Source organism: Drosophila simulans, chromosome 3R (genome assembly GCF_016746395.2).
Source record: "Drosophila simulans strain w501 chromosome 3R, Prin_Dsim_3.1, whole genome shotgun sequence".
NCBI lineage: Eukaryota > Metazoa > Arthropoda > Insecta > Diptera > Drosophilidae > Drosophila > Drosophila simulans.
Genome location: NC_052523.2, coordinates 6,526,518 through 6,549,203, shown reverse-complemented (window position 1 = coordinate 6,549,203; position 22,686 = coordinate 6,526,518). Strand labels below are relative to the sequence as shown.

Sequence of the window (22,686 nt, the reverse complement as noted above, 5' to 3'; positions counted from 1 at the left end):
GGTTTACTTATACCCACTTTGTCCACTCTCCCTGACGAATGAATATATGCGTGTTTTCTTTAAGCGAATTTCAAGTTGAAAGGCAAAAACTTCAAAACAAACCGTATAAATGTCCTGGCCGAAAGTGTGGCACAGACTGTTAAACGTTTTTTTTCCTCTCCCATGTGTTTTTTCTGCTTCTATTTTCGAGCTCAGGAGCAGCAGCATGAGGAAAACAGAAATAACAATCCATGCAGCGTTTAAGGAAACTTTTCTGTTTTATGTGTCTGTGCTTTTTTCCTTGTCTGCTCTGCACGAGGTTTTTGTTTTTGACCAATTTTTGGTGTTTTTGTTAAAGACGAAGAATGGGCTGGAGAAAGTTCTCGCCTGTTACTCTTCGAGCAGGCGGCTAAAACCAACTTTAAATTTATTAACACCCGGCTACTAAGCAGAGGCAAAGTGGGCGTGGCACATTGTGTGCCCAGTGTAAAGTGCAAACTTTTTATTTTTCACATTTCAGCATATTTTTCCATTTGCCAAATGGGCGAGCCAGCACGAGAGTCCGAGTCTGGCCAAGTTTTATGGTAAGCACTCCCCCCACAGTATTCCGAATTTCGCCGACCCGTGTGGTTTTCCCTCCTAAGCACTGGCTTTTGGTCTTTTATTTGGATCGGGAACAGAGCCTCAAATCGTTTACCTTTTGTGGCGTCGTCTGCCGTAGACAATGAACTTTAGCTCCGGCTCCAGTTCCCACATCTAGCAGAAAACTCAGTGCCCTACTGAGAAAAATGCTGATAATACAATTTCCATAAAAGCACAAATTACAAGTTATAATATCATATTTAATCCTAAGTATCTTTTAGAAGAATCAAAAAATGTATTTTTCAATTGACATGCTAACTATTTAAATTTTAGCTCATTTCATTCATTTTTAAACTCTTAGTTTCTTATTGTTTTAAAGTACTCCACTCAGATAAGCGAAGTTAATGTTTTAGGAGTTTTCTTGGCGCTTTGTTAAACGGCGAAGCCGCGTAATGTAATTTTTCCCTGTGCACCAAACTTTTGTTGTCATGCCCTGTTGTTGAGGGAACTGTTGTAGCTGGCGGTGGCGATGGAAATGGAAATGGCTATGGCGCTGGTGGTGTGGTGGTGGTAGCGGCATCTCTTGCGGTCATGCCTCTGAAATCCACACGCTGCCAGCTGTCAGCGGCACTGGAAAATGTTCCACTCACACAGCTGCACCAGCAGGCAGGCACACACGCATACTGACGCGAGGATACGAGGATAGCAGGGGTAAAAAAAAGCCAAGAATCGCTGATGAAAATTGCTTGCAAGTGGTTTCTGTTTCTGTGTCTCTGGCTCTGGCTCTGACTCTGCCAGCCCTTTTGCCATGTAATGGTCTCTCGTTTTGCTTGTAAAACTTTTGGATTATTGTCAGGCACACATAGGCACCGACTCACACACGCACACGTGGGCTGGCCATTTGCCAAGAGGCCGGGACTTGGACACGGACTGGGGACTAGGGACTGCGGACTACGGACGGCGGACGACGGACAACGGACAGCGGACAACGGGCTGCGGAATACGGACACGGACATGAGCGCTTCGTTCGCGTTTTGCTCTTAACAGCAAATTCTCGCATATTTTTCTCAACCGGTTCTCTTGCACTCTCACTCTATATACCCATCCATCTATCTGGCGCTGCTGCTGCGTAGGCGTCGCCATTTTGTCCATGACCTGGAACTGCAAATGCAGCTGTGTGTGTATGTGTGAGCCAAATGCAGATGAAGCCGGTAAACTCAAAAGCTGGGAAGCTGGAGAGAATTCCCATCTGCCGTTCGCCGTCTGCAGGCGACTGCTTGACTTGTAGCTTGTACTTGGGCGCTAAGCTCGATGTTAGTGGCAGGAAAGGGGGTCTTAAACCACTATGTTGCGCCCGAGATCTTAATCGGTTCGACAGGGTTACCCCGGGAAAACAAACTGACGGCGACGTGCCCCAAGGATAGCTGCCAAAAGTAGTAATGTCAAATATTATCCTAGAGCAGATAAAGACATTATAATATAACATTTAAGAGAATGATATATTTGTGGAATATGAATCTAAATTGAATACCTGGCTAAATTGTAACTTGGAATACATATTTAAGATGAGAGATGACAGTGTTGTAAATATATATATAAATCAATATATTACAAACTGAGAAAAACTGAGCTGGCAGTAAAGTAGCGTAAGTTACTGTTGGTTAAGCCCCCAAATTGAGAAGCTGTCTTCACGGAAATGCACCGCTCAGAACAACAATATCAGCTGGCACAATAACTACAAAGGCGATAACAACTAAAACAACAAACAGCGGACTTAACTGGCGGATGCTGTCTGCTCCCATTTTCGGGGGCGGAGTGGCAAATTAGTTTTTCAGCTGGGGCTGCCAGCGAAAACCTTATTGAAATTATAATTTATTTATTAGCGGCAGCAGCCGTCGGATGAAGGGAGTGGTGCCGTGAATAAACTGAAAATGTCAAACCAATTTGCTGCGGAAAATTTCGGTCGCTGATTAGATTGGATGCCATGGCCAAAAGTTTTAATTATGAATAAAAATGTTCGTGCACTCTTGGCTGGCGAAACGAGTTGTAATTAAATTTTTGCGCAGGTGAACGAAGTTTTTCCAGGGCGAACATCGGGGGGAATGTCTTATTGTTTTTGTTTGTGGGGTTTTCATAACTGATTTAGCGACAAAAATATTGGATCCGAAGGCGAAGTGAAGCCCTAGCTGCAGTTGAGCTGGTTGGCGAAAGTTTTAAGCGCCGTTGAACGGGTCGTATGCGCAACGTTCTTCCGCCTTTAGATAAAGAGGGGAAATGCAGACAGGATGCTGTTGCTCCAGCTGCCCCGGCCACTCCTTCGCCATGTTAATTCTAATGCAGTCAAATGAGTTTGCCATGCTGGCTGACTGACGGAGATAGAAGAAAGTTTTGGGCTCCGCTTGTGCATTTGTGCAGGATGTGATTATGAGGTTTTCGCAATTCAAATATGTGTGTCACCCTCATCCTCGACCATCCTCCCATCAGCCATCCCTTTTTCTTGGCAAGTGTGTGGCAATAAAATGCTTTACTGATTTGCAAAGTTTTGTCATTAAGCACACTTGCTGCCGCCGCCATCACTTTGCCATGATTACAGTTTAGAATTTCACAAATATTTGCCAGCGAACGTTTCATCTTTCTGTATGTCCGTATTTTCGTATGTCAGTCTGTCAGCTTGGTTATTTAATTGTTTGCTGTTTGTTGGCTTACTTGATTATTTGCCATTTTCCATGCATGACAGCGTGTTAAAATTGATCGACAGATTTGTTGCGAAACTCTAAAATTTATTTGTTAATGCCGTTTCGTGAGTGGCACTAAAATCAATCAGACGAAAATGATTTAATTGTTTGCCAGTCGCTATTGTGACGGATAATTGGCAAAGCGGCCGGCATTGATGGGGAATAGTTGCGGAGAGATTCCACGCAGTCGAAAGAGATGATTAATGAAACCACCAATTTAATTTGGCAATATGAGCTGCTATGATCAGGACTCCAAAGGCAGTTAAAACGGAATAAAAACGAAACTTAAACTCCGAAAAATGTGCGTGCTTCTTTGGCAATCAGCCATTGCTCGCAGCGAGTTGCGGATAAAAAATATGGCCATGCTGGTCGGTCATAAATACCCTATCAAATCGGTCCCTTGGGGCACATGCGTCGTATACGTGATATTTTTTAATTACATTCAAAACGCTCTGTGCTGCGTGCGGAAAATTCGCTTTTAATTGCCCCAGCAACAAACGCTTGCGACTGCTGCTGGGCCAAAAGACGGGCCGAAAATTCAATTGGAAAGCGTTCCCAATGCACAGGAACTGGAACCTAAAACTCTTACCCCAACACAGATGGGACGTATCCTTAGGAAAATGAAAATTTAATTAATGCCACCACTAAAAACCAGAAAAACCATAACTCGCCAGGGAATGGAATGGGAGTGAAAATTCTAAACTAATATGGAAAATATTTTGTATTTGCAGCAAAACTTTTCCCTCCAGCTGCGACCATCTGAAGCGGATGTGAAAAGGAGGTAATGTGAGCACGACAGAGTGGGGAGATGTGGAAAAGAGCAGAGATAGTGTCTGGAGGATATTTGTACACATGTGAACTTGGCATAGCAGTGCTTAAATGTCACTGTGGGTTCATTAATATTTAAAGACATAGAAGTCATCATCTCAGCCTGAGCGCCATTGTGATTCCGTCTGTTTATCGTAGCATTTAGTGGTTCATTATTATAATCAAAGCCGAAATACAAATGGCTTAAAGCTGGTTTTTGGAACAGATTTTCCTATATGGCTAAGGTCAGACCGCACTATTCAATTAAACCGAATGCCGAGTCAAATTTGCGGGCTTAAAGCACAAATTGAACGAAATTAGCGCCCAAAGCGAATGGAGTGGCGGGAGACAAATGAAAAGGCATTTAAAATGTCAACACGACCGCAACATCGTGTGCGAAATGGTCAAAAAGGTGTGCTAGTGTGTGTGAGCGTGCATGTGCACAGGGATAAGTGCGGATGTAGGGGTGACCACTGTCTGTATGTATGTGTGTTCTCCAACAGCAACAACGACTTTTGCGGTTGCACAAAAGTAAACCAAAGTGACATAGAGTCAAAGGTGAGGGCCAAACTGGTTTTTGGGACTGGGGTCCGGAACGCTTAAATGCTTGACCACGAAAAGGCCATTAGAAAACGGTCGCTTGTATGGGTGTGTGTGCGTGTGTGAGTCCCGGGGTCCAAAAGCCATCTCGGGTGACAGTTGGAAATTAGGCAGAAGCCAACCAGAAAGACAAAAAATAATCCAGAAATGAAACCGCAAAACGTTTGCCAACACGTGTAAACTTTTGCAAGTTTTTCTGCTAAGGCTAAATGCTTGATGGTGTGTGTGTGTATCTGTGTATGTCTGTATCTGTATCTGTATCCGAATCTGTGGAGAGGATGGACATCTTGTCACAGGGATGATAGCGAGTGCTTCACCATCACGCACCTCAACTCGTTAAACTTTAATTTAAAAACTTTAATATTTTATGAAAACTCTTTCCTACTGTCACTGGAAAAGGGATATTTTTAATGGCAAGCGCCTCGGGGAATATAGTTCACCTCTTTGGGCTTTTTACTTCCACTTTTCCAGAACACTTTCATATGAAACCTAAATATTTTATGTTATTTAAATTCCCCTTTCACTTTTAGATGTGAAATACTAAACACAAAATACAAAACCACGCCTAAGCAATATTATTATATAGAAATTAAACCAACAACTTTTAAAAACAATGGCGAACTACAGACCGTTGAGACTTTTTTATTATTTTAATAAATACTAATTGCTTTTTAAATGAGAGTCTTGTTAATTTTTTATGCAGCTGCCTTGAGGCAACTTTTCACCCGCTGACAAATGAAATGTATTTTGGCAGTGCGGACCCGAAAATCCCACAAAGTCACGCTCTGATTCCCACCTCTAACGACAATGCACACACCTGGATATCTGGATATTTGGATTCCTGTGTTTAGGTTCACGACTATAATCTCCTGCCGCATTGCCGTTGAATGTGTAATAAAGCACATGACTTCGGTCTTTTATGGTTTGGCCGTGGAGAATTTGGCCGCAGCTCACCTTGAACCCGAGCAACAATGACCAAAGTAAACCCAGATTGTCCGTTGACGTGGATGTCGTGTTTGCTTCGCCATTCGCCATTCTCCGTGCTCCTTGCTCGGCCACAAGGACAACAATGTGCAACAATTAAATGTCAAACAGGAGCTTTTGATGGACGCTTAAAATCACTGCATCTGTCAGCTGACACTGGAGCCGGCTTCGTTTTGTGGCAATCGGCGAACGGAGGCGGTCGGAAATCTGGGGCGTATGGGGTGCTGGGCGGTTCTGATGCTTTGGGGAGGGGGTGGGGTAGAAGTACAAGTCACGGAACGGTCATACAAGCACTGGCACATTCAGGATCACACAAAAGCAGCCACACATGATGGCGGAGCAGGTGCTCATAGCGTTTAAAATGTACACCCATAAACAAAAGTGCAAACAAAGCCATAAACAAGAGGAGGACTGCAGAGCAGAGCAGGTGCCAGTGAGAATGGAGATGGGGCCGGTGGTGGAGGCCAAACTTTTGCCCCACCCATTTGCCGGGTACTTTTGCCAGGACCCGCCGATGTCGTTCGTTAGTTTTTCCTGCCTGCCAGTCTGCAACGGACACTGATTTAGCACGTGGCCAAGAGTAATTTTATTTCAAGTTTATTTTGCAAATTTGATTTGGGGTATATAGAGGTAAAAGGTGAAGAACTGCAGTTGAAAAAGTGGACGAAAATATTGAGTTTTGAGCAACCGACGAAACATGAAATCATAGTTTAAAATGTAATATTTAATTTAATTTTAATTTTTAAAAAGTATTCTATTTTGCCAAATTCTTGCGATTTTCTGTAAATTTTATATTTTAAAATTTAGAATTATTTGTATGACCACTAAAAGTACGTGATTCATCTAATATATAAGAATTTATTTGTAAATTGTATTTTACTAGTTCCGGTAACTTGGGGGCACTGTGCTCGTAAACATCGCTGGCAGCCAGCGAACGACATTGAATGTCTGGGCTGACAGCAACCCCTTTTGGCCCCGTCTCTGTCCACTCCCATACGCCCCCAAGCCCCTCCTTGTCGCGCCACTGCACTCCCTTCCGGTCGCTGGTCGCCGCTATTTGTGCTCCGCTCCGCTCACAGTTTGTTAGCTTTGCTTTGTGACGGGCTTCTGTTGCCGGTTCGCAGGGTTTCAGCGACCATGGGCTTCACGGGAGCTGGTGGAGGATAATGAAGAAGGGGTTGCAGGAGCAGTAGATGTCCTCCAGGATCCCCAAGCTGGTGCTGGAGCTGAAACTGGAGCTGGAGCAACCCAAGGCAAAGGGCCTGTCAGCGTTTTCTGTGCTGCGCTTTGTTTTTAATACATGTACGTGGTGGCATCGTTTATTATTATTTTTTGTGTTGCCAGCATAGGGAGCGAAGGACATCCCTGCGTATACGTAATGTTCACTGCATGTGTGTGTGCGCATATATAACCCATGGGTCCATGTCACGCACACATTAGAAGGTAAACACGCGTTTCGCCACACGATGCATAAACATTTGGACATTCCATTCGCCCCAGCCATTTTCCCAGCCAAGTCGCAAGGACCTGCGTGTGTGGCATCGTTGGGTTACGAACTAAATTAAATTTTTACATCAACATTTGCGCTTCATTAGAGATGGGAAAAGTGGCAGGAGGGTGTCGGAGGATTTGTGTGGGACAAAGCCAAGTGTTGCTCGTCGAGTGCCCCGTGGGAATGGATTGGCATCGGGATGGAAATGGGGATGGGAATGGGGATGGCGATTCGGCTAAGCAGTCCCGGCCAGCAGACAAATGAGTTGCGAGTATTATTGGTGGGGAAAATGGCAAAGCAAACTCACTAAATTAGCCCAGGGCCTTCCGGAGCAGAGAGGCGGGGCACGGACTCACGGATGGTGCACGGCCAAAGGATGCTGGCCAGACAGAATGTTAAACTTATCGCAGGCATAACGATTCAATTGATGGACCAGTGGAACTGATAGTGGGCCAGATAATTGGATCGAGTTGGACGTGGACGTGAATGTGAGTGGCGGCAACGTAGGCACTGCGAAGAAAACAAGCCGACTTTAATTTTTCATGACGTTATACGTGAAAAAGGTAATGAATATATATAATTTTACTATCTTAGGTACAAAACGTAGTCAAAGGGTAATAAAAACGATTTGAAAGATGCTCATACAGAATGTCACACCATCTAATTTAGAAAATCGCCTTAGTGATAACTAAAAATTTAGAATCGCCTTGTCCGGAATACTAATTTAACTTCATTATTCCATTGTAATAAATTGCCTACGAAATGATACATTCAATACAGGATAATGTGTGCAATAAAAGTGGCATGTTCGGCTGTTTCGACTTGGGCAGTCTCCAATCCAAAGGACCTTCACTCGGCGTAGTACTCGGCATCCTGAAGGCTCTTTATCTGGAGCGTGGACATGCAGCAGACCTTTCGTTTGTTGATACACGTGGTGCGAACACGACTGCGGTACCTCTCCTCGCAGTTCCACGTTTCTCGGCAGGCTCCGCCTTTGTGATAACAGCTTTCCAGGTCTGCAAGGGTTGGGGGGTCAGTACTAGCTAGCAGGATACATGAGTCCCGAACTTACGAATCTGTTTCGGGTGAATAATAGTGTAGTATCCGCCAACAGCTAGCAGGAGTACGATTAAAACAAGCAGGATCAAAAGACATGGCCAATGACTTGGCATCTTTAAGAGGACCAATAACGCAGCATGCGGCCCCTAACCGCGTGTCCCTCAATAGCTTCGTAGTGTGCGACAGCAATTGTTTTCCAAAATATTCAAATATACTTCCAAATTGAAAGCTATCTCATTGCCTTTGGGTACGAAGCAACTGAGTGGAGCGGCCTCGAAAAAAATCCCGTCGACGATTATGCTCTGAAGTGCCCCGACTCCAACTAAGTGAGTAAGTAAATTATTATGATAATGCGCTTTTCGAGAGCGAAGTGCAGTCTATGGGCAATGTTAAATTGAAACTTCTTAATTAAAAACTTGCTGCATAAAAACTGGCAGCAGCAAATCGAGGAAAGCTGCACTGCCGGAAAAGTTTCTTCACGCCGAAGAGTAGCTAAAAATAATATTTTCAAAATCGACCTGTTGAATCATCTCACATTGTCACAACAGCATTATTATAATTTTAAAAGACTGGTATGCCATTAAAATATAGAATATTTAAGACCTAAGTTTGACCATAAAATGCAATTCTAATTTAAAAGTTGCCGCGTCTGAAAGTTACCGAGAAAGGTCAAGTATTAATTATGTCTTATGATCGCATAACTTGTATTTAGATGGCGATAATCCTCATTTTTAGTTTCAAGTGTAAAGGGGGTGGCAAGGATGGGTCCTCAGGACACCTCCGTTGCCTGCAAATCAGTGTGAAGCAAAATAAACCGCTTAAGGACTTGCGACTTGGCTGCGCGTTGGAAATAACAAGAAATCTGCCCTCCAGCTAGAGTCTGCTGATGCTAAGGAGGCAGTAGGTTGGACGATGGGCCTCGGAAAAGTGGGAAAGTGGGAAGAGTGGGAAAGCGGGAAAAGGGGCACCGGCGGAAGTGGCGGGCGGATGTGCTTGGTCAGGCCATTGGACCATTGGCTGGCCACAGCGGCCAGTTAGGGAAAAAGCTACAGCAGTCAGGAGCTACAGTGGGAAAAAATTCAATTAAAAGCAACAGCACGTAACTGAAACTTTTCTTTTTCGCTCTCGTTTTTCCAAGTTTTGGAGTTCTGGAGGCTGGGGCATACAAATTATGTTGGAGCAGCAAAATGGCAACTCACTGTGGAATATTTTCGGCTGGCTTGCTCTCTCTCTTCCACTCTCTCAATAGCGCCCGAATGTCCCGTCTCTCTCTTGCAAACTCACCTTGAGCTTGAGCTCCTTGGTCCTTTTTCTATGGGTGTGCTACTTAATGGCCATTCATTCGCCAGCCAACACTACAGCCTAGGAAGCGCCCAACCAGCAACCCCCCGGGAAAGTTCATTTTCGTTTTTGACATTTTTCAGTTTTTGTTTGCCTTATTTCCAGCAGTTCGTTTCGTTTGGTTTCGTTTCGTGCCCTGCTGTTTAGCTGTGTGTTTTTGCGGGGTAAATTAAATTCAGATTATGCGGCTGGCAGAGGCTCTTAACTAGATGAAATGAGATGAGGACGAATGGGGCTGGGTGACTGGCATTTATTTTCCATATATTGATTGCTTTTTAATGGATATTTTGTTCTGCTCGCGCAAAGGCATAAGGTGGAACTGTCCGGTGTTATCCCTGCTGCCTCTCAATGTTCCCATTCCCATTCCCGGCCAGCTTCCACTTTCAGGGAGCATTAATTTTATTTACATAGTTAAATGGTTCAATTGTTTGGCTGTTGATTTAGTGCTGGAATTTCAGACAGTGAAATTAATTGTTTGATTTGTGGCGGCGGAGCGGCATCGTTCGTTTTCGCAGTGTGCCGAGTTCTATATATTTTATTTTCCCTATTTTATTTATTTTATTTCTTTTTTTGGCCATGCCTGCCATCTATGTAGGTCACTTTTCCCCGACGGTCTTTCGCTGACTGTGTCCCTAGTGATTTACAGTTTTATTTGCACAGTTTATAAATAAAACTGTCAAGTGAGAGACGCCGTTCACTGACGTTGGCAGCTGCTCATCTAATGGCATTTCCCATGCCCATGCCTGTTTAAAGTCACCACCCACAACGCCACCCCACCGCAGCCATTTGTTATGCTGCAGGGGTTTCGGGACACCCTCCATGCCCACCGATTTCAGTCCAGTCCGTCAGTCACTAGTCTAGTCAATCAGTTGGAACGTCAATCAAGCAGGAGCCAAAGTTACTGCGCTGAGCTCAGCACAGCAGGTAACTAGCTGGAACTAACTGGCAACCGTCACAGAAAGCGAAACAAAGCGAAACTATCGGGCGGAAAACATTTCCCGGGAAACACTTTAAGCCAACTGTCTTTATTTTGTTAACCTGTCGTAACATTAAACTTTTGATTTTTGCACTGCGCAAAACGTCAGAGAAATTTGCAAAGAACGTAGACCACAATCAAACGATGGCTTATAATTATAATTTGCCTTGCCTAATTTAGGCAATTTATTCGACTATCAGATACCCGTTACTCAGCTAGTATGGTGGAAGAAATATAAGAGACATAAGACATAAGGTACTCTTTTCGAGATTGCCAAATTACATTTATTGTAATTCTAAGAAATTAATAAAATGAAAAAGAGAACCAAATCGTTCTTTTAAACGTTGCTAGGAAGCGTTTGAGTTTTGGGAGCCTTTGAAATATGCTTGAATATTATCAATCTTCTAGTTGCCCTAAGATCCTGTTTGGAAAACTAGATAAATCATAGGTATTCTTTTTATATCTGAATTATCAGATGGGCTTATTTCATTTAATTGATTTTTTATAAATCGTTCGATTTATTGGACTTTAGTTTTATATAAAATCATTCAACTAACAGATTAAAGTTCATGGCGAAAACATTCAATGAAAGGTATTTTCATATTCCATATTTAAAAGTTTTAACCAAATCTGTTCGCATAAATAAGATTGTACTGTAGTATTACATGCGATAAAACTGTACTTTTAAAGGTGGCATCAAGTGAATCAGTGCACTTTATAACTTTTTGTAGCCAATCTTGCATTTAAAGAGACCTCATAGCTTCCTACAAAGTAAGGATTATATTTTTTCCTGTGCAGCATATCCCTTTTGGCCTGCAGGGTATAACAATAACAAATCCATATACACACAGGCAGCATAAAAAAATTCACCACGCTCTGCTCTTTGGGGCAACAACTCTTTGCCGCTGCTTTTGCTTGCCTGCTGCTGCTGCTGCTGCTTTTCTGCGTCTGCTTAGCTGCTTTCTCTTCTGGCCAAATGAGCGGGCCAGCCTCTGCTCTCTCCCCGTCTCTCTCACGCATAGACATGGCAACAAGAGGAGTGGTGATGGTAGTGGTAGTGGTAGCAACGGCAAACGGCGGCTTTCATCTTTTTTTAGCACACGCGCCCAAGTTGCCTGCTGCCTGGCCCAAAAGTTCGTACCGCATCCCGCATTCCGCATTTCGGTTCCCCTTGGTCGCCTGTCGACTGTCAAATCAATTTGTCAGAAATCACTGACAGCTGCTTACAGCCAAAACACACACACACACACACACACACACACCGCCACTCTCGCACTCACACACACATGCCGGCAAGGACATGGGTGGCCATCGGAATCGTCGTTCGCCTGCTGAAGAGTTGTCATGCCACAAGCAACAAGGACCAAAGGCGAGTCACAGAGCCACAGTTCTGATTTTCGACTTTGCGATACCCAATACTCTGTTCGATATGCAGTCCAAGCAATCTAGAATTACGCAATTAAATTACTGAACTACTTAGCTCGTATAATTATTATTATTGAACTGCTTGTCAATAAAAATATGCAATTAAACTGTTCCAAAAATAATTGGCTTGTATTAACTACTGTATTCGATTTTAATCTTGCTATAAAAGAATAAATGTTTATCAAATATTTGACAATAAAGTTTCTATATAAACAAGAGAATCAGAGTTAAACAAACTAATAAAAAATGTCCTTGAAGCACTGTGACTTCCATTCAAAATCGGATGTTTCCCCAGGACATTACCACATGTGATTTCAGAGTGCGAAAGACAATCAAATATTATGCATGCCCCGAGTGCTCCACGGGTAACGGGTGTAAAAATAACGACAAGATCCAAAACATGAATTGATAATAGTATGGGGTCGTGGCATAGCGGGAAAAAATTGCCTAGGGTGTAAATTATTGCGCATATTTTCATTTCTTTTCAAATTGCTGTGCAGATTGCCAGCATTTGAAAATTGTCTACGGCATCCTCCGAACGCTTTTGACATTTACAACTCATTTTTGTTGTTGTTCTAGCGCTTTGCGCCCGACTCAACCCAAAAACCGAAAACAGAAAGCTGAAAAAAATGAAGAAATCTCAACGCAAGAAAGTTTTCAAGTTCGACTCTGACAGACAAGCGGCTTTTGTTTGCATGCCACACACACTCACTCGCATCAGCCGACGGTTGAAAGTTGTGCGCTGCGAGGCGTATACGTAATTTAACAGACAATGCCAAAGCGAAGACGAGAGTCCAATGCGAAGGAAAGGCGCTTCACCAAACAAAACAACGGAAAAAAGGTGGATAAAAAAAAAAAAACAGGAAAGGTCTTTGACTGAGGCGATTCGGGATGCCCTAGCTTAAGGAAGGGCTCTAATAGTTTTGGCATAAAGTTAATGGGTATTCTTAAAGGATAAGGAAATACTTCATTTTTGGGAAATGCTTCAATTTTTAAGGCATGGAAAGCTTGACAGGCAAAAGGAAATTATTAGCTGTAGGATATAAAAAATATAATAAAGATATATATTAAATTTATCATTTATATATAGTATTTATATCAAATTATATATGAAATATTAAGTTATCATTGTTTGTAGCCGCCATTGCTTAATTAAAGTACAACAAAAGAGTTAAAAATATATGCATTAATTTCCGCCGGAAGTTTGAAATTATTTGGATCGGATTTCCGCCGTTTTTCACACTCTACAACGGAGGTTGTCCGGATTAAATACTGTGTATATAGAAACACCACGGGTTGATTATGCAAAGCCTAGGATATCAGGATACCAGCGGAGTTGGCGTAGAATGCTTGAATAATGAAGACATTTCGGCAATTCTCCATTGTAGCATTGAATATTCGTGCAATTAAGCTAGATTGAATGCCTCAGTTACCGTAGGTTGCAGAAACTTTTGAATGCCCGACCCAAAAGTTATGCCAAGTATTTCATACAAACTGGAAAAATGACTCCACTTGAATACATTTTCCGGCTGCAGAGGCCCAAGGGAATCCAAACTTCGTTCATCAGTTCGCCGGCATTGTTTCGCATCGTTTTGTTTTCCGATTTTCTTTTTCATTTTTCCCCATTTTCCATTTTTTTTCTTTTTTGTTGCTACTATTTTGGCCTGGCAGTGGGAAAGGCAGCGGCAGCAACAATCAGTAAGGAGAATCAGTAAGCAGCATGTTACTGCTGTTGCTTTTTATTTATTTTTCGTTTGTAATCTCTACCCCTTTTTTGTTCCAGCTCGTCTGCTTTTCTTTGCCGTGCAGTTTTTCCGTTGTATTTGCTGTTGTTGTTATATGGTGTGTTTGACCAACTACAACATACAAGCTCATAAATAAGTAGGCAAAGGCCCATGGTCGAGGATGAAAAGGAGGCGGGGCCGTTGATGGGGGCCCAGTCTTGTGACTGAAAATGAAAAATGGATTTCTGTGTCAGTTGGTTGCCATAATTTCAGCTTGCTTCGCTTTCGGCTTCATCTACATGCCACGCCCCCGCTTTTCCCGCTTGCCCGCCTTTGCCCGGCTTTTCTCGATTTTCCCCTTTCGCCTGATCCATTTCCATTCATTTGCTTGGGCTGCTTTGACGCGCATTCATCATTTGGCATACAGTTTGGTTTTGTTTTCGGTTTGGCCGCCATCCTTTGGCCCGATGCCCTGATGCTCGCCACTTCAGGGAGTCCGATTATTTAATTAATTATTTTAAAGATTTTCGCCCTTTTTGCGCTCGCATTTAATTAATTTATCAAGAGCACAAATGAAAATTGGTTTCGCTGTCGCTTCCTCAGCGCGCCTGTCTGTCCCTTTTCGTTTATGCTTGCTTAATATTTTATTTTATTCTAAATAAAACAAACTTTAAATTAGCCCGAGAGCGCCCGGACTTGGACGACTCCGATCCCCTTGTGCATAAGTGGGGTTAAGCTGCGTGGCGGTCGGTCGGTCGGTCGGACGGTGTGCCGGTGGGTTAAGCCAAGGCCAAAGTTGAGGCAGAAAAAGTTTGCCGAGCCCCGTTCGTTCATTCATTCATTTTTTCCGCCCAACTCTCAGGTCGCTGCTAATGCTGATAGGTCTAATAACTCCCCGGGACGCTGTAATCCTTTGGGTCGGTGTGTCTTGTCCGTGTGGCTGTAGTCCTAATGGACACTGTGAGTCACGTAATGAGCCCGGTGATTATGAAACGACCATGATGGCCGTGGTGATGATGATGCTTATGCCGGCTACGTGTTAATTTCTGCGACAGCGCGGCCAAACTTTTGCAAAGCGCCATGCTAAACTTCCCATGACCCCTTAGCCAGAAATTCGGCGTATGCGTAATATTCAATGGACAGCTGTCTGCCAATTTCGAATGTATTAAATATTAATTTGTGCAGCATTTTCGGCCACTTTGCATATATTCCACTCATACGTTAGCCCAAAAACGGAAATTAGTTACAGAAGTTATAATTAAATTCCTTTGGTTGCATGTGAGTGGTCCTGGCCGTTCGTTATATCATCCTGTGTGTGAGTTTGTGCAGCAAACTGAGCTTGTAAACAGCCCTGGAGTCCTGTGTCCGCACACATTTGCCAGCCGTTGCCATAGACAACTCTTGAGTGCACAGCCAGGAGAGGCGACAGGCTTTCCTCCACTTTCCTCGGGGGCAGTTAGGAGTGCCCAGTACTGTTCTGGATACTCGGTCCATCGAAGTGGGAGTCTTGATTAGTAACAATTTGAGGCTGACTGATTGCCATTGGTGTGGGTGCATTGTTTGCTGGACCCTGAAGATACCATTAATGGCATCGAAGGTCACACGCTCCATTGGGTTTTAATCATCACTTGTAAGTTTTTCAAGAGAAACATGATTTTTTCGTATAGTTTGTTTTTTTTGATAAAAATCCAAAGGGAGTTCCTTAGAATAGCCATTACTCGCAGCTGCAAGCACCAAAGTGGCTGTAAAATAGTCGATCATATCTTCTTGATTGATAAGTGGAAAATGTTGAAAGGAAACCAGCTTAGGCATATGAAAAATATATGATCAAGAACAACGAAACTATAATGATATTCCGACTAAGTCAGATATTAAAGATTAAAACAAAGTTTAGTTAGCATTTTTCGGATTGTCCTCATGACAGCTATATGTAACAGTGGACTTTTCGAAAAGATTTAGCTTTAGCTTTAATACTTGGAGACAAAAAACAATAATTCAGAACACATTGGGCTGAGATTTCGAAGTATTTGCAAGATCTATATGATCATGGGAATCTTAACTACCTAAAGGACATGATAAAATGAAAATGGGGATATTTGATGTCAGAGCCTGTTTCCATATCGTTCTTGGAAATTGAGACTTCCGAGCAATTTGAAATTGATAAAAGTGAAATATCGAGAATCGGATGTTCTATGACTAATGTGTACTGTGTACAGCCCAGACTTTTTCTCCATCAACACAGAGCTTTCCAAATTGTGTCCTTCCTCGGGGCTGCCAGTGCCATCAATTTCCGCATCAAGAACATTTTATGGAACCGCAAATTTGGGCTGAAGAGCTCTCCGGGGACATTGGGGGCTGTGGGCTTGGGTGTGGGTGTGGCTGTGGCTGCCACACCACGGCGCACACACATGTATCTATTATTTCATTTCGATCATTGCCGCCAACTGGTTGTCGATTATTGAAATTGATTTGCACAATTGAACGTGGTGGCGAGGACGCACATAAATCACACATGCATCAATTATGGAACACTCGTCGTCAACGTAGCTATGCATCAATATTTGATGCCGCAAAAAAAGATGAAAACAGACAGGGCCTCTCATCCACTTCCCCTACCCCTGCCCACAAAACAAAGAGGGCGGAGTGCGTAAGCCGGCGAAGTTTTCATCTAACTCAGATGGAAATGCCAGTGGAACCAAGTCTGGCTGGCGATTACAATCCACGCCAGCGATTCGCTCCCGATGCCGATCAATTATGCAAATGGGATTGGGAAGGGGCGTATGACATATTCAATAATAAAGTGTCGCCGATGACGACGCGACGTCCCTGCAAGCATGCCACAGCATTTAATACAAGCACTGCGTATACGTAATGTTTGCCAATGGACTTGCCCTTTTTTCGATGGTATGTGCACCACCAGCAGACAATTGCGGAGAAAAACAGCTGGGGCGTATACGTAATGTGAGGTCAGAGACCATATGATGTTGTAAGTGGAGCAACTCGATTGAAGTCTGCTGGATTTTCGTTTCTTTTTCGTTCGTTTTGCGTATTTTTTTCGGAGTTTGCTGCTGGGGATTGAGACTTTGGGAAATGGGATTTCCAGCTGGAGATGGTTGCGCATTTTCATGGCCTGCTTGGCTGCGAATCATAATTGGATGCGGTCCAGCACTACGCATTCATGACCAAACATTCGCCTTCTTGGCCCATTTATTATGGGCTCCATAATTAGCCGGGCCTGTTTTCAATATTTATCCTATAACCCATATCCCATATCCCGTATCCGTTTCCGCCCCCAGTAAACACTTGCCCGCGACCGCCATTAACACATTTTGCTGAGGCCAGTTAAACCATTTTCGAATAACTGGCAACCGGAGCCCAAAAACTGACCCGCTAAAAGACAATAAAGTTCAATATTAATGCACCCTTTGACTCAACTCGGCCATTGGGAGGAGTTAGCCGAATCAAGCGCCATAAAAACAAGACAAACAGGCTACTTAAAATGCGACCCGAAAAAATTTTAATGATCTGTCATAAAAGTGGGTCGGCGCGTGGAGTGAGAGCGAAAATTGAGCGCTGGCCACATAAAAGCGAATTTATTAGCATTGCATACTTTTGGGGGCAATCAAGTAACTGGAGGCAGGAGCAGGGAAGGATGCCCGCCAAAAACTGTTGCTGCCGAACCCAACTTAACTCCGCTGAACTCGGGGCGACAGGACACGAAATCCTTTAAGCACTTCTACAGCGTGGCGCCGCCAAATATGCGCCTCAGCTTGTGTGTGCTGCTGGCAATTAATTCCAAAATCACAATAGCCCATAAAGATGATGATGCGACTACAATTTGAATGCCCAGCCGCCGATTCCTCGCCGAAGCCTCGTCCTATCACCATCACCCTCCACATCCCCATGGCCATACCCATCCTCACTTCGCAGCTGTCAAAGACAGGACCAAATTGACAACAATGGCGACAAGCGGCGTTCGTAATAAGTAGTTTGGCTGCTGCGGCTCCCCTGGCCCCGCCACGCCCCTGGCCCTGACCCTCAGGGGTGGCGGCCATTAAATCAACGCAGGACATGCCTGGCAGGACACTGCGCCTATTGCCGCACACAATATATCAAAGTTTATGTTGATTTGAGTGGCGCAGCAAACTTTTTGCCCCGAAAAAAGGGCCACTTAGAGCAAAATGTTACTATTTATTATATTATTAATATAATATATTTAAATAATAGATTATTCATAAGCAATAAATATCTTAAAATTATGCTTTCCTGTTCAAATAAGTTGCTTAGAAATTACAAAAGTTTCGACTTTATTTTTTTATATATAAAATGGGTTCAAAATTGATAATATTCTAAAAACGATTTTCTACTTATTTTAATAAGTATTTGGCCACAGATTTTTCTCACTGCTCCCACAGCGACCGAATTTCGTGTTATTGTCTCCTTTTATTGATTTATTTGGTGTGTGTCCTGCTCCTGCCGCATTCCTTTTTTATCATTCGCCATTTTATTTGTGTGCTTATTTTTGATTAGATTTATTTATTTTTATTTTCGCTGAGCCGTCGTCGTCGGCGTCGTCGATGAAATTTAATAATTCCACTTAATGCAATAATAATTTCGTCGCCTTTTGTTGCCGTCCCCAGGATCGGAATCAGATTCAGAATCCGAATCCGAATCCGTATCGCCACCGAGTCCGTCCGTCCGCCTCGCCGGCCATCCCATCCCATTGCCCATTCGTGCCATCGTTGTCGTCATCATTTTTGTGGCCAACGCATAATTTGTGCGAAATTTGTCAGATTGCTGCCACGGCGTCGGACGAGCTCTTAAGGCTGAGTAATGCCTGGAACTGTGGAAATCGGGGCAGTTGGGAAAACTGTGGGAATCGGGGGTGCCGGAGTCATTTGTAATATGTTTTATTTGACTTGCGGCAGCTGCTCCTCTCAATGAAGGCTAAGTAATTGACGCTCCGAACTCTCTGCGGACGCAAAGGCGGAGGGGGCGTGCCGCACTGGCAGCTGATTACAATTAGTTGGGTGGGAGTTTCGCTAAATTGTTGCCAGCCGGGAAAATTTGCGGAAAGTGAGTGAGTGGGAAAGCGGCGCAGAAGTGGCGCCAAAGGGGAGTTGGCGCTTTCTCGCCATTTATATTCCTGTTACCTATAAAAACACGCACCTGACAACTCACTTTAATGTATGTCAAACCTCAGCACTTCGGGACCAGCAGCCGGCTGGGAAAAAATAACAAAAACACAAATGCGAATGCTACGAAATTCCAGCGGCCTCTTTTTGACATTTTGAGTGACATTATTTGTGTCAACAATAAAACACTCAAGCGGAAAGAACGAGATGAAGACGGTAAGCGAGAGGAAAAGTGTAAGTGCACTGCGGGAAAATTAGGGTCTTTAACCAAATGCAAATCTAATTATGGCTGAGAAGTGGTATGACAGATGGGAAAAATCAAACTTTTGGCTTCTTTCAATGAGTTTTCCTGCATGTCTATTTGTCTATATGTGAACCTTTATAATTTGGAAAATCAAAGAATGTAGCTAGATAGATTTGAGTTACAACGGGTAATCGAAAGCTGTAAAAAAAGGCTAACAAAGACTACTGTAAATATAGTATACAAGTTCATATTTATAGTCACATCGATTTCCAAGACGTAACTCCAGATTTTCCCGCCGTGTATATCGGGAGTTGCCTGCAAATAAGCACAAGTACAAAGTGAAAAGTGAAAATAAGCAGCAGAAGGAAAGCGAACTCAAGGCGAGGCCAGTGCAATTTAAAATTCAATAAAACTTCAATCAGCGTTTAAAAATGTGTGTGTGTGGGTGTGGGTGGGTGTGTCAATGAGTGTGTGTGTGCGTGGGCTTGTGTGCGAGTGTGGCAAGTGGAAAGACAGCGCCCAGCAATTTAAACAAATTGAAAGCAAGCGCAAATAAAAAACAGTTTGTTGCCACTTTTCACATCAATTACGCACTTCAGCCGAAATAGGCGACGAGGACGAGATGAAGGCGAAGACGAAGACGAAGAAAACGAAGAAGAAGAAGGCAGCCCGGCAACGACGAAGACGCAGAACGAGTCCTTCGACCTGCCCAACCACCCGCCATCCTTACAGCCACCCCCCCCATCCGCCACCTCAATCTCTTCGGCTGCTGCTGCCGCTGCTTCTAGTACAAAAATAACACTTGAAACTAAACGCGCATTCAGGCAACGCCGCTGCCGCAGCCGCAGTCGACTTCGCAGCCTGCCACGCCCACCAACAACAATTTTCGCCTGCGAACACGGGGCGTATTTTCCACGTTGCTGCTGTTGTTGCTTTTCCCCATGACCAGCGGGGGGAAATCGCGATTGAGTGGGGTGGTTTCGGGGTGGCTGCTCCAATTGCCACCCACAATTTGAATACGTGCCATTCCCTCCTTTCGTGTGTGTTTGTCTATGTTTTCCTTTGCAAAAAGCGAAAGTAAATGTTTGAAAATCGCAGGGAAGGAAAAATCAAGTAAGCATCTGTAGAAAAAGGAAAACATCGATGGGGGATGACGAAGCTTTGATGCTCTGGGGGGATTTTAAAAAGGATGATAACCGATTCCGCAGGAAAAATCAGGGCAAATGACTAAAAATCCTTTGTAGTATTTTACTGGCAGCGCAAAGAGATCATCTTCTTTCAAATGTGGATAAATAGGTTTTTTAAAATGCTATCTTTTTGGCACTTAACTAATAGGAAAGACTAAGACTACTATGGAAATCAACGCTTTGCTTAAAATATTTATATTTATATATTAATTTATTAGTGGAAGTTGAAATGTAGCTGAGTGCTCTAACATATAAGTATAGTTCATAATACCTTTATTTAGCCTGAGATTCAAATAAACAACGCTTATTGTTGACGCCTGGAATAAAAATCAGAGCAAAGTATTTTCTCCAAGGAAAGCTCTTACTTGGAACACACTTTGCACCACTTTAAATCCGAGTAGTAAGCCCCGATTGTTGCCCTTAAAGAAATTCCCAGAACGCAGAGCAATCGTATGGCGGGAATCTGCAAGTCCACACCGTGTACCGTGTTTCCCCTGGAGAATCTCGACCAACGCTCCATACCCTTTTCGCAGAGTATTGAGGATGGGCGAGAAGCGAAATGCTGGCAAGCTTTTTATTGCGCGTGATAACAAGCGGGGAGGCTGGTGGCCGGAATGGTCCTAAGGTGCCGAAGGACGTGGGGCGTGGCAAATGGTTGGTGCGGGCGGAGCGGTACGCAGAACGGCGAGATTTGAGAGCTGGCAAACTGGAATCCGGTGGGCCTCTGGTGTCCGGACAGTGCGCCGTTTGATGTTATTATAGATGACGATGACGATGATGATGGCGGTGACGACAGCGCGCTTCTTTCACATACATACATACACACACACACACTCGCACTCAGACTCACACTCACAGAGGCCGCCAGAGTGAGGATGATTTCGCCCCAGTTTGTGGACTGGGGAAACCCCCTACTTTTACCAAGAAGGCTGCCAATCAAAGTCGCCGCGGCAAATGTCTTGTTCTTTGGCTTGTTCAGGTTGTCAAGGCTCCTCAAGTACATGCGTGTGTGTCTGTGTCCTTTCACTATGAGTGTCTTCGTTTGACAGCCATTACTTTGTTGCCTAGGTGTTGCCGTCGCCAATGACAATGATTTGCTCTGGCTTAAAGACGCCCGATCCGCCCGGAATTTAATTCGCTTCGAGCAGATTCCCGGGCGCCTAAATGAGCCTAGAAATTCTGCTCTTCCTAGCCATCTAAATCCTTCACTTACACTTACTTCAGTTCTGAGCTAATTTTAGACTTGCAACTAGAGGATAGAATAAGTGTCTTAGTTCTATTGTATATAATTATAGTGGTTATTTATTACAAATTACAATACAAATCACAAAACTTACATCTGGCAGATTGTGCTTTAATACTTTCATTTCAAAATAGTAGCAAATTGTACTTATTTTAATTAGAATTCCAAAACAGCAACAGTACTGCCCAAAATCAAGTATGAGTGAGTGACATTTATTATTCATTATTTAATTCGCTGAACGACATTTATCAAATCTATGGGAATTACTATTTCCGGCGGAAGTTCGTCGCTCTCTCCACTTTCTTTACCTGAGCAGCGCTTAGCAAAGAGTCCTTGCCGGAGCTGTTATCCTGTTTCGCGGCTGCTGCTGCTGCTGGCGCCTAACAATATGCAATAATAACAATTTACATATTCATGAGACGCCCGACCCGCAAACAGCAGCAACAACACAAGGACGAGCGGAAGGAGTGGGCGGTGGGTGGTTGGGTGGGCAGCGGGCGTCGATGGGCGGGGTCGACGAGGTGAAAGCGGAGCGGCGACAGTTTGCATAAAGAGCAGCAGAGGCCGCTTAAAAAAATCAACAATGGTGCCCGTTGCCCGCCATCTGTATAAACCCGATTGGGCAGCAGCCCTTTTGTTAAGCCGGGGCGTAACTGTAGCTCGCCAAATATTTATATTTATTCCGACTCACCCTAACCCGCCCTCTGCACCCCCCACCCCCCTGCCTTGTAGCCAGCTCATTTATTTATTTTTCATATTTTATGATATTTATTTTTGGGGCTGGTATTTTGTTTGCCCCGGCAGCGCAAATTTTTGCGCTTCGAATACTTCTGCGAGTTGGATTTTGAATGCTGATTGCCGAGGGGTTTTAGGGGTTTGGCGCGTTCGAGGGGTTTGGGGGGTTTAGGCTCGGGTGCCTCGCTGGGTTGGAAAAGGTTAAGCTACAAGTATTATTTTTAGTCGGGTGCCCGCGATTGAGGCTGTGGCCGCTCTTAGCGTTCTGCATTTGCTCTTCGGGAATCTCGGCAAGAACCTACCACAAAAATAAATCAAAACAAAGGCCGTTGGAGCAGCGTTGTAAGAGCAGAAGAGATGGTCTCGGCCGAACAGCATCCACATGGGATTCTCGGATTTTGAGAGACACTGCTCTGCTTGCTCTCGCGCAGCGACGCC

The 22,686-nt window shown here is 43.9% G+C and overlaps 1 protein-coding gene across 1 annotated transcript; it reads right to left on the bottom strand.

Moving 5' to 3' along the window:
• Window positions 1-7,889: 7,889 nt before the first annotated feature.
• LOC6727425 lies at window positions 7,890-8,489 on the bottom strand. Its single transcript, XM_002102771.4, has 2 exons — window positions 8,252-8,489; window positions 7,890-8,195 (listed from the first exon to the last, which is right to left on the bottom strand). Exons 1-2 carry the CDS (start codon window positions 8,349-8,351, stop codon window positions 8,029-8,031), a joined length of 267 nt encoding a protein of 88 aa, XP_002102807.1. The 5' UTR covers window positions 8,352-8,489; the 3' UTR covers window positions 7,890-8,028.
• Window positions 8,490-22,686: the final 14,197 nt, after the last annotated feature.